Source organism: Aythya ferina, assembly GCF_964211825.1.
Source record: "Aythya ferina genome assembly, contig: HAP1_SCAFFOLD_126, whole genome shotgun sequence".
Lineage (NCBI taxonomy): Eukaryota > Metazoa > Chordata > Aves > Anseriformes > Anatidae > Aythya > Aythya ferina.
This window is the reverse complement of record NW_028181398.1, coordinates 8,672-22,711: the sequence shown is the minus strand read 5'-3', so window position 1 is coordinate 22,711 and position 14,040 is coordinate 8,672. Positions and strand designations below refer to the sequence as shown.

At 51.3% G+C, this 14,040-nt stretch overlaps 1 protein-coding gene across 1 annotated transcript in view; it reads right to left on the bottom strand.

The window, feature by feature from the left end:
• The window catches only part of LOC311428722 (uncharacterized protein), a gene marked incomplete at its 5' end in the record, with an annotated part of 54,431 nt that extends 47,286 nt beyond the window's left edge, over positions 1-7,145 (bottom strand). The window contains one exon of the mRNA XM_084540037.1: positions 6,987-7,145. Within this exon, the coding sequence (XP_084396163.1) occupies positions 6,987-7,145 (159 nt within the window). The remainder of the gene's footprint in view (positions 1-6,986) is intronic.
• Between the last annotated feature and the right edge of the window lie 6,895 nt (positions 7,146-14,040).

Here is a 14,040-nt window from a genome sequence, read left to right as displayed (position 1 = left end):
ACTGTCCCCTCGGAACCGGATTGTGGGGGCAGCAGGCCCGGCCAACCAACAAGGTCCATTCTTTGTCCCCGGCCATGCGGTGAGCCGCCAGAGGACCCCTAACTGCTACTCGTGTGGTGATAGTGTTCAGTGACAATTTCAACGAGAATAAGTAACTACATGATTCCCACAACTACGGTGGAAGAAATCCACAACAAACAACAACAAAATGTATATAGATATAAAACCAGCTAAAGCAAGACATGGTTCTTGCCCGGTGTCACAGTGGACTAGGAGCTGTGAAGAAGGCTGAGGAGTGGGTGATCAGGGTACAGCCACTGTCCAAGTCTGGCTGCTACCTGCACACAACATGGAGCCCTCCGGTCTCCCCCCAACAGATACCTGGAACCCAAAGGAGGGCTGGCCGCCAGCTCGCTACGTTCGCTTTGCTTCTCTTTGTTTTGTCCTAGCTCTGCTTTGCTTTGCTCTTGCTGGCACAGTTTTGCTTTCCCATGCCTCCTTTCCTCTGCTGTTCTTGGCCCAGCTTTGCCTCAGAGTGTTTTGCTCTTTCTCTCCTGGAAATACTTTGCATTTCCTTGTGCTACTTTCCTTTGCTTTGCTTTTCCTTGCTCTCCTTTGCCTTCCCTGGCCATGCTTTCCTTTGCTTTATCAGGCCATGCTTTCCTTGGTTTAGCTTTGCTTTATAGACCTGGCACTGCTTTACTTTTCCTACCCGTGCTGTGCTTTGCCTCGCCTCAAACTGCCTTGCTTTCCTTTGTTTGCTTTGTCTTCCCTGGTTATGCTTTGCTTTTCCTGGTGCTACTTTCCTTTGCTCAGCTTTGCCTTCCTTGGCCGTGCTTTGTTTTGCTTTATGGGGCCATGCTTGCCTTTTTTTACCTTTGCTTTGCTCTCTTTTGCCTCACCTGCTCCTGCTCTCACTTCCATTTTCAGGCCATGCTTACCTTTGTTTTGCTTTACTTTGTATTCCTGGCACTGCTTTGCTTTTCCTTTTGCTACTTTCTTTTGTTCTGCTTTGCCTTGCCTGGCCATGCTTTGCTTTGCTTTGCTTTGTATTCCTGGCACTGCTTTGCTTTTCCATACCTCCTTTCCTCTGCTGTTCTTGCCCCTGCTTTGCTTTGCTTTGCCTCAGATTTCTTTGCCTTTTCTTTCCTGGAAATGATTTGCTTTTTCTTTTTCTACATTCCCTTGCTCTGCTTTGACTTGCTCAGCTTTGCCTTCCCTGGCCATGCTTTCTTTTGCTTTATCAGGCCATGCTTTCCTTGGATTAGCTTTGGTTTATAGACCTGGCACAGGTCTATAAACTGGCCTTGCTCTCACCTGCAGGTACATTTATATCCATTCACCGCAAATCTTTGGACCCAGCCACACAGCCAGTTTTTAACCCAATGAAACGTAATTCTTTCCAGGCCTTCAGCAGCCAGATCCTCTGGAAGAATGCTGTGGGAAATGGTTTCAAAAGCCTTATTGAAGTTTAGGTAGACCACATCCACAGCCTTTCCCTTGTCCACTGAGCACATCACCTTCTCATATATTTAGATCTGATTTGTCAAGCAGGTCCTGCTTTGATAAACTCAACTGGGCTTATCAAAGGGCCTGATCAGCTGGTTGTCCTGTTGTGTGATGGTACTCAAGATAATCTGCTCCATGAGTTTCCCTGGCTCAGAGGTCAGACTGACAGGCCTGTAGTTCTCGGATCATCCTTCTGTCTCTTCTTGTAGATATCCATCATATTTGCTAGTTGACAGTTGACAGGGACCTCCCCTGATAGCCAGGACTGCTGAAAAATGATGGAAAATGGCTTGGTGAGTACTTCAGCCAGCTCCCTCAGTACCAATGGGTGGATCCCATCTAGCCCCCTATACGTCTGCATATCTGGGTGGAGTAGCAGTTCTCTAACCATTTCCTCATGGATTATGAGAGCTTCATTCTGTTCGAGGTCCTTATCTACCAGCTCAGGGGCAGAGTATCAGGGTAACAACTGGTCTTGCTGCAAAACACTGAGGTAAAGAATGCACTGAGTACCTCAGCCTTTTCATCATCTCTTTTAATTCAAATGAACAAACAAACAAAAACCATTTTTATTGTCTTTAACAGTAATAGACATATTGAGCTCCAGCTGGGTTTTGGCCATTCTAATTTTTTTTCTTTGCCCAGCCTAACAACATTTAGGACTCCAGAGAAAATGATAGGGCTTCAGAGAAAATGACAGCATACATGAGAAGCACAGAAAAAATGGAACTGGGCAACCTTCCATCCTCTACCCTTCTGTGAGCCTGTTCTGCAGCTCCATTCAACTAGTTACTCCTCTACTGTTCACACTCTCCTACAACTGCTGATACTGTTATCTTGTGAGAGCACAATTAGAATGAGACATCTCCCTGCAGATATTAACAGCTGACAGAATGTGGCATCTGTCCAGAGGAACCTTGAGAACTGCAGGATTTTCCCTATACAAACTTCTTGACATTGAGAAGGAGAAGAGCCCAGTCCTGCACTGGAGGAAGAGGAACCCCACACATCAGGGCAGACTGGGACTGTGCTGAGTGAGCAGTGCCCAGGGCACCACGAGGGATGCCATACGAGCAGTAGTGCCTGCTCACCAGGAACCAGGCCAGCTTCCTACAGAGCTGCCTTATGAGGAGCATAGCCACCAAGAAGATCTGGATTGTCAGACTCAGCTCACATCCAGTGTGACACCACATGGACAAGTGTCTACAGCTAGCTGGTAAAGAGGTACATGGGAGTCCCTACAATATCCTGATCTGGAGAGGAGCTAGGGCTATGGAAAGGCTGAAAGTCCCAACAGGACCCAGGTCTTTGTGTCTATGGCTATGGCTGTTGTCTCTGCCAGTGAGACCTACGAGGAGAGAGCACCAGGGCCTCATTGTCTCCTTGCCCCTACCCATGAACCAGGAAGGGGTTGTACCATTCTCCTGAACTTGGCAATGCACATCCCCATCTCCTACTGCCCCAGGAAGAGCCCTGAGCAAGGTGTAAAGGGAAAGGTTCTCTCTCCCAGAGGCAGGGTGTCAAGGTTTGGCCCTTGTGCTTGGTGAAACGCATCCACTTCGTCTACACCTCAGTGTCACCTTCACATTGCCTTTGTCTCCTTGTCCTCACTGCCTCCAATGTTCTACTCTAACGAGCTCCGAGGGGGAGCTGTGTCAGTGCTGGCCATCAGGGGGACACTCCAGGAAATATACATCTGACATGGACTTCTGAAGAGATGTCTTCAATTGTCTCTTAGTACTTGAGGTCTGTGGGCTCATCATCAAAGCCCCCAGAGGAGTAATTACAATGCCTTGGGTTGCTGAGCTGGGCCGGGCTCCTGGGACAGAGAGAGCTCCTGGCAAGAGGCCCTGGTGCAGAGAGACAGCTCTGCCCAAGAGCAGCTCCTCTGCAAAGTGCAGTAGGGCTGGGGGCTCTGACCACAGCTGGCATGGGGAGAGGAGAGAAGGAGAGAGGGCTTGGAGGCAGTTGGGAGAGGGAGGATGCTGAGCGCTGACCGCAGGAGAAATCTGCACAGCCCTTGACGAGGTAAGTGTCTGGCTGCAAGGCCATGCAGCTGCAGGTCCTGGAAGGGTCTCCTCCTGGGTCTTGTTTCTGGGAAGGCAGTGGACAATGCAGTAGGCTTTGAGAGTCCTGCTGGATTGCACTGAGAGGTGAGGACGTCTGGCAGAAGCCCCTTGGAGTGCCCTAAGCCAGGTGCCCCCAGTCAGACCAGAACACCCTGCCGTGGCCACCTATGCCAGGCTCTCTGTCAGCTACCCCGTAGCTCCTGCAGCCATGGAGGTGCCCCTTGGCAGGGTCCTGTTGGTGGCAGGGTGCTGCAGGGCAGCGCTGAGCACAGCCGCATGGGATGGGGTCTGTGAGCATGGGCAGGGGGAAAGAAGAGGTGGTTGCAGATCAGAAGCTCCCGGCAGGAACAGCTGCAGGCAGCAGAGAGAGGGGCAGGCGGCCAGAAGGAGCTGTTGCTAGAAACGCTGTGGAAGGGGGGATTCGGGCACCTCGTGGCCATGCCCTGCAGTGCAGATGCCTTCTCCTTGAGCAGTCCCTCCCTGGCTTCCTCTCCCCTTGCATCCCATGGGCTGTGGGGCAGGCCTGGCCAGCAGAGCAGGCAGAGCTCAAACGAGGAGAAGCTCTCAAGCTCCTTCTGGCTTGCTGTGGCTCTCCTCAATTAGCAGCCATCTAATTTTTTTTTTATTTTTTTTTTTTTTCCTCAGGGAAACACCAGAGTGGGATGGTCCTGTAGCTCAGAGGAATGACAAAAGTGACAGAGCTGCACTGGTCAGTCTTCACCAAGGCACGGTCCCTTTGCCTCCTGGCACCCACAGGATTTCTCTGGGAGTGCACAGGTAATGTAAGGGAGTTCAAGCATCCAACACCTGTCATAAGCATTAGAAGTGTTATTGAAAGCTAAATTAAAAAAAAAAGGGGGGGGGGGCAAAAAAAAAAAATAAAATACCTGCAGCTCTGCTCTGCATTGGGTTGTTGACAACAACACTGAAAAGCTCATGGATGTGCCAAGTGGACGGCACTTGAGTTTCTCCCATCTTCCTGCTTCCATCCTGCAGCACAGCAGGAAGGACTCCTCTGGAGCCCACAGCAGCCCCTGCTCCCAGTGCCACTATCAGCCAGCACCAGCTGGAGCTCAAGCAAGAAAGCTGCAGAAAGGTTCTCCTGCAAACAAATGCTCGGGCTGGGGGTGCTCTAAGGCTTGTAATAAGTCTCCCTCAGAGAAGTGTGTACTAACTTGTTCTGCCTTATCCTCTTCAACAGACAGCTGTGTTTAATGTCAGCAAATGCCCAACGTCAGCACCGTGAGTGAGTTCCTCCTGCTGGCATTCGCAGACAAGCGGGAGCTGCAGCTCCTGCACTTCGCGCTCTTCTTGGATATCTACATGGCTGCCCTCCTGGGCAACGGCCTCATCCTCACCGCTGTAGCCTGCGACCACCGCCTCCACACCCCCATGTACTTCTTCCTCCTCAACCTCGTCCGCCTCGACCTGGGCTGCATCTCCACCACTGTCCCCAAAGCAACAGCCAATGCCCTCTAGGACACCAGGGCCATCTCCTATCAAGGCTGTGTTGCACAAGTCCCTTTCATAGTCTTCTGTTTTGATGCAGAGTATTCCCTTCTCACTGTCATGGCCTACGACCGTTACGTTGCCATCTGCAAGCCCCTGCATTATGAGAGCCTCCTGGGCAGCAGAGCTTGTGCCCAGATGGCAGCAGCTGCCTGGGGCAGTGGCTCTCTCCAAGCTGTTCTGCACATGGCCAACACATTTTCCCTGCCCCTCTGCCACGGCAACGCTGTGGACCAGTTCTTCTGTGAAATCCCCCAGATCCTCAAGCTCTCCTGCTCAGATGCCTACCTCAGGGAAGTTGGGGCACTTGTCTTTACTCTTTCTTTAGTATTTCTTTGTTTTGTTTACATTGTGGTGTCCTATATGTTGATCTTTAGAGCGGTGATGAGGATGCCCTCTGAGCATGGCCAGCACAAAGCCTTTTCCATGTGCCTCCCTCACCTGGCTGTTGTCTCTATGACTGTCAGCACTGGTTTGTTTGCCTACCTGAAGCCTCCTTCCGTCTCTTCCCCATCCCTAGACCTGGCAGTGGCATTTTTGTACGTAGTGATGCCTCCAGCAGTGAATCCTGTAATCTACAGCATGAGGAACCAGGAACTGAAAAATGCTCTCAGGAAATTACTTTCATACATACTTCTTAAGCATCATTAATATGCTCACCAGCCTAAAAATACTGAGCGAATATCTCACAAAATATTTTCTGATTTTTTTTATTTTTTTAATTTTTATTTTTTAACGTGTGATAGTATTATTTTAATTTAAGGGAATTTCTTCTTATCCTCCTACATATTGATTTTTATTTTGACCTAGTCATCTACGGTACTTCAAGAACCAATCTTCCAGTGTAGATAAAGACAATAAAGAAGCCATTAGATATTCACAGCTCTCAGATCCCATCTCATTCTCCCAATGGAGAAGGGGCTCAAGGCCAAAAGCACTGCTGTCACATTTAGGAATAGCTCAGCTGGCCATTGGGGCTGCCCATCACTACTCAGTGGGGCAATCTGGAGCTTCACGGACTGGAATCTGGAGCCGCTCTGTGCCTGGGCCAGGCCTCTTGTGCTGGCCCTGTGGGACACAGATACTCTGTGCTAGGGATCTCCCAGGCAAGAGACCAGGGCTCCTGCAGCTTCATGGACCTCCATCGCCTGAGCCATGGCTGGCCCCAGCCTGGGGACTGCTGGGGAGGCCCAGAGCCGCTTTTGTCCCAGCAGCTGAGGTACCTTGCGAGGGGCTGGGGCTGTGGTGGCCATGCCCAGAGCCCTGCAGCAGCCTGCAGTGGGCACTGCCCTGGGGCCAGCCCAGCCTGGGCTGCTGGGCTGGGCTGGGCATTGCCCAGCAAAGGGCAACAGCAGCGTCAGGGAGTGGTGGCAGCATGCAGGGGAGGGCTCCCAGCAGGGCTTGGTGCTGCAGAGCCAGGACTGCGTGAAGGGAGCCCAGAGCTGGAGGGGCAGGGGAGAGGAGGCTGCACTGGGCCCTTGCTGACCTGGTCAAAGCAGAAAGGGGGCCCAGGGCATTTGCCCCCTCACCGCAGCCTGCCAGGACCTGCAACGCACTAATGGAGTGTCCAGGGCCAGCCAGCCCCTGCATGGGGATCTGCTGCCCGCCTTGCCCTGGCCCTCTCCAGCGCCCTCCTTGCTGCTCTCTGATACACGCCAGCACCTCCCAGTGCGTGCCAGCCAGCACATCTGCTGAGGGCCAGTGCGGTTGCTGCTGGGGCAGGGAGCTCAGCATGGCCCTTGAAGCCCCCTGCCCTGGACCTGCCTCTCCCCTTGGCCTCAGCCCCGGCCCCGGCCTTGTCTCTGCTGGCAGGAGTGCTCTTGGCATGCACTTCCTGGCCTCCCCTCACCAGCGTACAGCTGCTGCCCACTCACGCTGCTGGCACAAATTTGTCCTCACCAGCAGCACCACCCCTTGGGCTGCTTCTCCTGGTGTTGCACACACCACTGTCTTGACTCCTTGTCTCTGCTGGTCCCCACCTTCCACACCCAGATGCGTCCCTTGGCTGTCATCGCCTTCTCCCCTGCCACATGGGGTGACAGTGCCATAGTGGGACATGTTTCCAGTGGGCCGTCTACCAGACACAGTAATGAATACTATGAGCAGGACTAAAGGGGTCTTGCTTCCAGCCAGGGGGACGCAGGGAGGAAAGGGACAACTGGGTTTACTGGACTGTGTATATTTAATGGCCTGGCACATCAGACCCACAAATGTATCAGGCTCTACTGGACACCGGTGCACAGTGTACCCTAACGCCATCAAGACTTAAAGAGGTAGAACCCACCTATATTTCTGGAGTGACAGGGGGATCCCAAGAGTTAACTGTTTTGGAGGCTGAAGTGAGTCTAACTGGGGAGGAATGGCAAAAACACCCCATTGGGACTGGCCTGGAGGCTATGTTCATCCTCGGAGTATACTGCTTCAGGAGAGTGTAAGGAATGTTTCAGCAATTCGTGTCAATAGAGAGCTTGAAGGGTAAACCTTGAGTCTCTGATATCTGGGGGGGGGTTCAGAATAACTGCTAACTATTATGACTATTGCATGGGACACTACACTAGTCTCTGTATCTGGCCAAGAGATTAAGGACAAGGGGAAAGCTGAAGGACAACTGAAAGAGAAAGCTTGCATGGGACTCTGCACAAGTCTCTGACATCTGGCCAAGATGAACAAAGAGGAAGGAAAAGAAAAAAGCCTGGGAGGAAGACTATGAGCCTTCAGCATGAGAGAACCCCCAGAGGGACCACTGGAGACTGCTACTCATGTGCCATTGGGAGGGTTCAGATTCTGGGAACTAATTATAGTAACCCTGCCTTTACTAGAAGTAGTAATGAATATGTATTAGCCTAGGAGCATAAAAACCAGCTGCTTGATGTAACTGGTGTGCATCTTGGTTGAGCAGAGACTCCTGGTGCACCCAGTGCTGTTTGCTTACCTCTATTCGCTTAAAAATTTGTAAACTTTAATTGTAATTCTATTTGGGACTTAGTCATTTATTACAAGAGAGTACTTCGAAGTTCCAGAGGGCACTACTGGTGGGGCTTTGGCATCGCTGCCTTGGAGACTGGGGACAGTAAACAGTTGTCTACCTTGCTTGGCCTTCCACAGAATCCTTCTGTTGTGGGTTTGCTGAGGGTTGAAGAACAGCAGGTGCCAATGGCTACCATGGCGGCGCACCTGAGGCAGCATCATATCACAGAATCACAGAATCACAGCATTTCTAAGTTGGAAGAGACCTCAAGATCATTGAGTCCAACCTCTGACCTAACACTAACAGTCCCCACTAAACCATATCCCTAAGCTCTACATCAAAACGTCTTTTAAAGACCTCCAGGGATGGTGACTCCACCACTTCCTTGGGCAGCCTGTTCCAATGCCTAACAACCCTTTTGGTAAAGAAGTTCTTCCTAAGATCCAACCTAAAACTCCCCTGGCACAACTTTAGCCCATTCCCCCTCGTCCTGTCACCAGGCACGTGGGAGAACAGACCAACCCCCACCTCTCTACAGCCTCCTTTAAGGTATCTGTAGAGAGCGATAAGGTCGCCCCTGAGCCTCCTTTTCTCCAGGCTGAACAAGCTCAGCTCCCTCAGCCGCTCCTCGTAGGACTTGTTCTCCAGACCCCTCACCAGCTTCGTCACCCTTCTCTGGACTCGCTCAAGCACCTCGATGTCCTTCTTGTAGTGAGGGGCCCAAAACTGAACACAGTACTCAAGGTGCGGCCTCACCAGAGCTGAGTACAGGGGGACGATCACCTCCCTAGCCCTGCTGCAAAACTGTTTCTTATGCAAGCCAGGATGCTGTTGGCCTTCTTGGCCACCTGAGCACACCTCTGGCTCATATTCAGCCGACTATCAACCATCACTCCCAGGTCCTTCTCTGCCTGGCAGCTCTCCAACCATTCATCTCCCAGTCTGTAGCTCTGCTTGGGGTTATTGTGCCCCAGGTGCAGGACCCGACACTTGGCCTTGTTGAACTTCATGCAGTTGACCTCAGCCCATCGGTGCAGCCTATCCAGATCCTCCTGCAGAGCTTTCCTACCCTCAAGCAGATCGACACACGCACCTAGCTTGGTGTCATCTGCAAACTTACTGAGGGTGCACTCAATGCCCTCATCCAGATCATCAATGAAGATATTAAAGAGGACCGGCCCCAGCACTGAGCCCTGGGGAATGCCACTAGTGACTGGCCTCCAACTGGACTTGGCTCCATTCACCACGACTCTTTGGGCCCGGCTATCCAGACAGTTTCTAACCCAACGAAGTGTGTGCCAGTCCAAGCCAAGAGCAGCCAGTTTCTTGAGGAGAATGCTGTGGGAAATGGTGTCAAAAGCCTTGCTGAAGTCAAGGTAGACCATATCCACAGCCTTGCCCTCATCCACCCAGCGCGTCACTTTGTCATAGAAGGAGATCAGGTTCATCAAGCAGGACCTGCCTTTCATAAACCCATGCTGACTGGGCCTGATCGCCTGCTTGCCCTACAAGTGCTGCGTGATGACTCTCAAGAGAATCTTCTCCATGAGCTTTCCTGGCACTGAGGTCAAACTGACAGAATTGTAGTTTCCTGGGTCTGCCCTCCGGCCCTTCTTGTAGATGGACGTCACGTTTGCTAGCCGCCAGTCAACTGGGACCTCCCGCGATCGCCAGGACTGCTGATAAATGATGGACAGTGGCTTACCCAGATCCTCTGCCAGTTCTCTCAGTACCCTTGGGTGGATCCCATCCGGCCCCATCAACTTGTGCACATCCAAGTGCCGTAGCAGGTCACCAACCAGTTCTTCGTGGATTATGAGGGCCACATCCTGCTCCCCATCCCCTTCCACCAGCTCAGGGTACTGGGTATCCAGAGAACAACCGGTATTGCCGCTAAAGACTGAGGCGAAGAAGGCATTGAGCACCTCCGCCTTTTCCTCATCTCTTGTAACTAGGTTTCCCCCCGCATCCAGTAAAGGATGGAGATTCTCCTTAGTCCTCCTTTTTGTGTTGATGTATTTATAAAAACGTTTTTTGTTATCTTTAACGGCAGTAGCCAGATTGAGCTCCAGATGAGCTTTGGCCTTTCTAATTCTGTCCCTGCACAGCCTCGCAACATCCTTATAGTCCTCCCTAGTGGCCTGCCCACTTTTCCAAAGATTATAAACCCTCTTTTTTCTCCTAAGCTCAAGCCACAATTCTCTGTTCAGCCAGGCCAGTCTTCTTCCCCGCCAGCTCGTCTTTGGGCACATGGGGACAGACTATTCCTGCGCCATTAAGATTTCCCTCTTGAAGAGCGCCCAGCCTTCCTGGACTCCTCTGCCCTTCAGAACTGCCTCCCAAGGGACTCTACCAACCAGTGTCCTCATCAGCACAAAGTCAGACCTCCAGAAGTCCAATACAGTGGTTTTACTGGTCCCCTTCCTGGCCTTGCCAAGAATAGAGAACTCCACCATTTCGTGGTCACTCTGCCCAAGACAGCTCCCGACAATCACATCCTCCACCAGTCCTTCTCTGTTTGTGAAGAGAAGGTCTAGTGGGGTGCCACCCCTGGTAGGCTCACTAACCAGCTGCGTCAGGAAGCTATCTTCCACGCTCTCCAGAAACCTCCTAGACTGCTTTCTCAGGGCTGTGTTGTGCTTTCAGGATATGTCAGGGAAGTTGAAGTCCCCCATGAGAACAAGCACTGAAGATTTTGCAACTTCTGTCAGCTGCCTGTAGAATTCCTCATCTGTCTCCTCATCCTGGTTTGGCGGTCTATAACAGACCCCGACCAGGACGCTAGCCTTGTTGTCCCTGCCGATCCTAACCCAAAGGGACTCGACCTTGTCATTCCCAGCCTCGAGTTCTACAACCTCGAAAGACTCTCTAATATAGAGAGCCACACCACCACCCCTTCTGTGCTGCCTGTCCCTTCTGAAGAGCTTATAGCCAGTCATTGCAGCACTCCAGTCATGAGACTGGTCCCACCACGTCTCCGTGATGGCAACCAAGTCGTAGCCTGCCTGCTGAACGATGGCTTCCAGCTCCTCCTGTCATGCTAACTTCCAGCTCCTCCTTATCATGCTAACCGGGACTCCCTGATTGCCATCCATGAGCTAGTTCATTGACTGGAGAGCCAAGGTGTAGCTGTAGAACTTGGTAGCCTGGTTTAGTGATGGACTTGTCAGTACTAAGGTAAAGATGCATGACCTGGGTTACACATCCTTGAGCAGTGTAAGGCAAAATGCAATTCTTTTTGCCTTCTGCATCTATAGCACAGGAAGCATGACTTTGCCCTACTCTATTGACTGGGCAGGTCTTTTCACATTACTCTGTTTATGTTTCTGTTACTGGAAGGGCACAATTTCCCAAAAGAGGCCTAGCTTGTGGGTACAACTACAGCCACTTGAAGAAATATTTTCTTTACTTTTCTTCCAGAGTTTTCCACAGAAGACCAATGAGAGACCATGGATGTCCAGGTGTTTACTAATATTCAAGCTGAATTTCTCAGATTCCAATGGTTATTTCAATTATTTTATTTTATTTTATTTTATTTTATTTTATTTTATTTTATTTTATTTTATTTTATTTTATTATTTTTATTTATTTTAATATATTTTATTATTTATTTTGTTCCCAAAGAACACCTGACTTTTCTTAGAAAGGGTTTCATGTGTTGGGCTGGGCTGCAGTTACAGGGACAAAGACCACTGCTGGCAGTGGAGGTGTAAGACCTCCAGACTCTGCTTTTTCTCCTGATAGAGGTCTCCAAAGAAGTCACCCTGGATGAACAGCAATAGAAGAATGATGCTCAAAACTGAAATGCAGCAAAATTCAGCCTTTAAAAACAGAAAAAATTGTATTAGGTGCTTTTGGAAATCTTCTTTCTTAAATATACCATGAAAGTTCTGCAATTAGCTGCACAAGGCGTGAAGGTTAGAAGAAAACTATGGAAGAGATGTTAGGAGTTTCTTCATTTTAATGGAGAAACGCGCCAACACCTTCTGCCTTCTCCTCTGCAGGCTGTCCTATGCTGTCCCACACTTTGCCCTATTTCCTGGAGTCTGCAGAACCCCCTTCTCAGTTCACCACCTTGCTCTCATCCCTTGATTTCACCCATGAATCGTCAACCCTCACCAGCTGTTCCTTGAAACACAAAGCCATGGTCTGATCAGAGAGTCACCTCTGACACCACGGCTCAGCCCTTTGAGGGACATTTCTTCTTCCTCATGGCCAATGCGTAACTTCCAAGGTACACTCCCTGGAAGTCTTTCTCTCCTGCTCTTTCCTACTACTAATGGAAGCTCCGTCAGGATGGAACCATTCCTAAAAGGCATCCCAACCCATCAGGCTCCTTGCAGCCTGGCAGCCAACCAGACACATGTCACCTCAGCAGCATCTTCCAAGCCATGGGCCTGCTGATGGCCTTGCAGCTTCTTGGCTACACACAGCCAAGCTTTGTGCCTCCTGCTGTGCAGTCATGGACTCAAGCAGAAGGGACAGGACAACCCATATGGGGGCCTTCTTTCTGTCTGGGTCCTCCTGGGTCTGGAGGCAGAGGGGATCCCCCAGTCAGCATGCCAACCAGGTGCCTTCTGCTGGCCTAGCAGGGCCACTGGCAGATGTCAGCTGGAAAGTACAGATCCCAGGGAGAAGGCAAGGCTGACCTGTCAGCTTCAGAAAGAAGTGACCTCACAGTCCCTTTCCGTGACATGTTCCTGCTGCTGCCCTATCCACTGCAGAGACAGAAGTGACCTCACAGTCCCTGCCACAGTCACATTCCTCCTGCTGTGACAGGAGATCCTGAGGTAGAGCTGGCAGTGCTGCTGTGCAGAGCCAGGGACTGTGATGCCCTGGGACCCCCGGGAATGCTGCTCGGGGGGGCAGCAGACCCAACTCCTTGGGGATCTCTGCTGCTGAGCCCCTCTCCATCTGCCCTGATGGCTCAGCAGCATAGGGCTGTGCTTGGAAGGACCATGGGGTGTCTCTAAGGGCACAAAGGGCAGGCATGTGCTGCACCAGACCTTGCCCACGGCACTTCAAAATGCTTATCCTCAGTTACTCTGCAGTCTTATGGGCCTTTGCCTGATGACTCTTCACCACCACTTCTGGCATTGCAGAGCCCTGCTTTAGCCCATTGTCTCCTCAAATTCGCCTTTTCCTTTACCAAAACCTTTTTTGGATGATCACTCATTTTATGAGGTTCTAATCACTGCCCACTGAACACCTTGTTCCTGCAGATCTTCTGACTTCTCCTGGCAGCTCCAGATTCCTCTCCAGGCCTGCATCAGCCATCAGCCCCGCTGCAGGGGGTGTAGTCCCATGCAGATGAATCCAGTTGTCTACTTTGGCAAGTGCCACCATAAAGAGAGCTCTTGGTGCAGTCCTTGATCCCTCACAGATCACCCTGGGATTTTCAGCCTGTGTTCTTTACTCCATGAAGAGGCCCAGAAAACAGAAGAGCAGGGAGGAACCCCTTCTCTCTATTCCAGACAGTAGCATTGGAAGAGGCATCCAGGCTTCTTGGTTTGCCCTGAACAGCCCCTTTTGTTACTGTTTGGTTTTTGTTTGGTGCTAGCAGGGAGGCCAGCTGTGACAGAGGACTGCACAGTGCCTGCTGCTGCCTGCTGGGACACGGATGCCACTGCAGAGACAACAGGACTGGCATCAAATTACATGAGATATAAAGTCTAACCCAAATACAAGAAACACAAGAGACCAATGTGGAAGCCAAAAGAAAGCAGCAGTGAAAAGGCCACATCCTGCTGCTGGCCATGGCTCCAGGGAAGCAGCAGCCCCGACCCGGAGGCAGCAGAGAGGCAGAACCCAGCGGGCAGTGAGGGGCAGCCCCGGGGGCCACCGGGGCTGCTCGTTCATGTGTCAGCTGGGCTCTTGTCCCTGAGCCCCTCCTGCGTGCCGGGGTTTGCTCCCCCAGCTCCAGAGGAGATGGGAAGACGTGGCAGCTGAGACCAATGAATTTCTGCTGGATTCTTTATTGTCTTT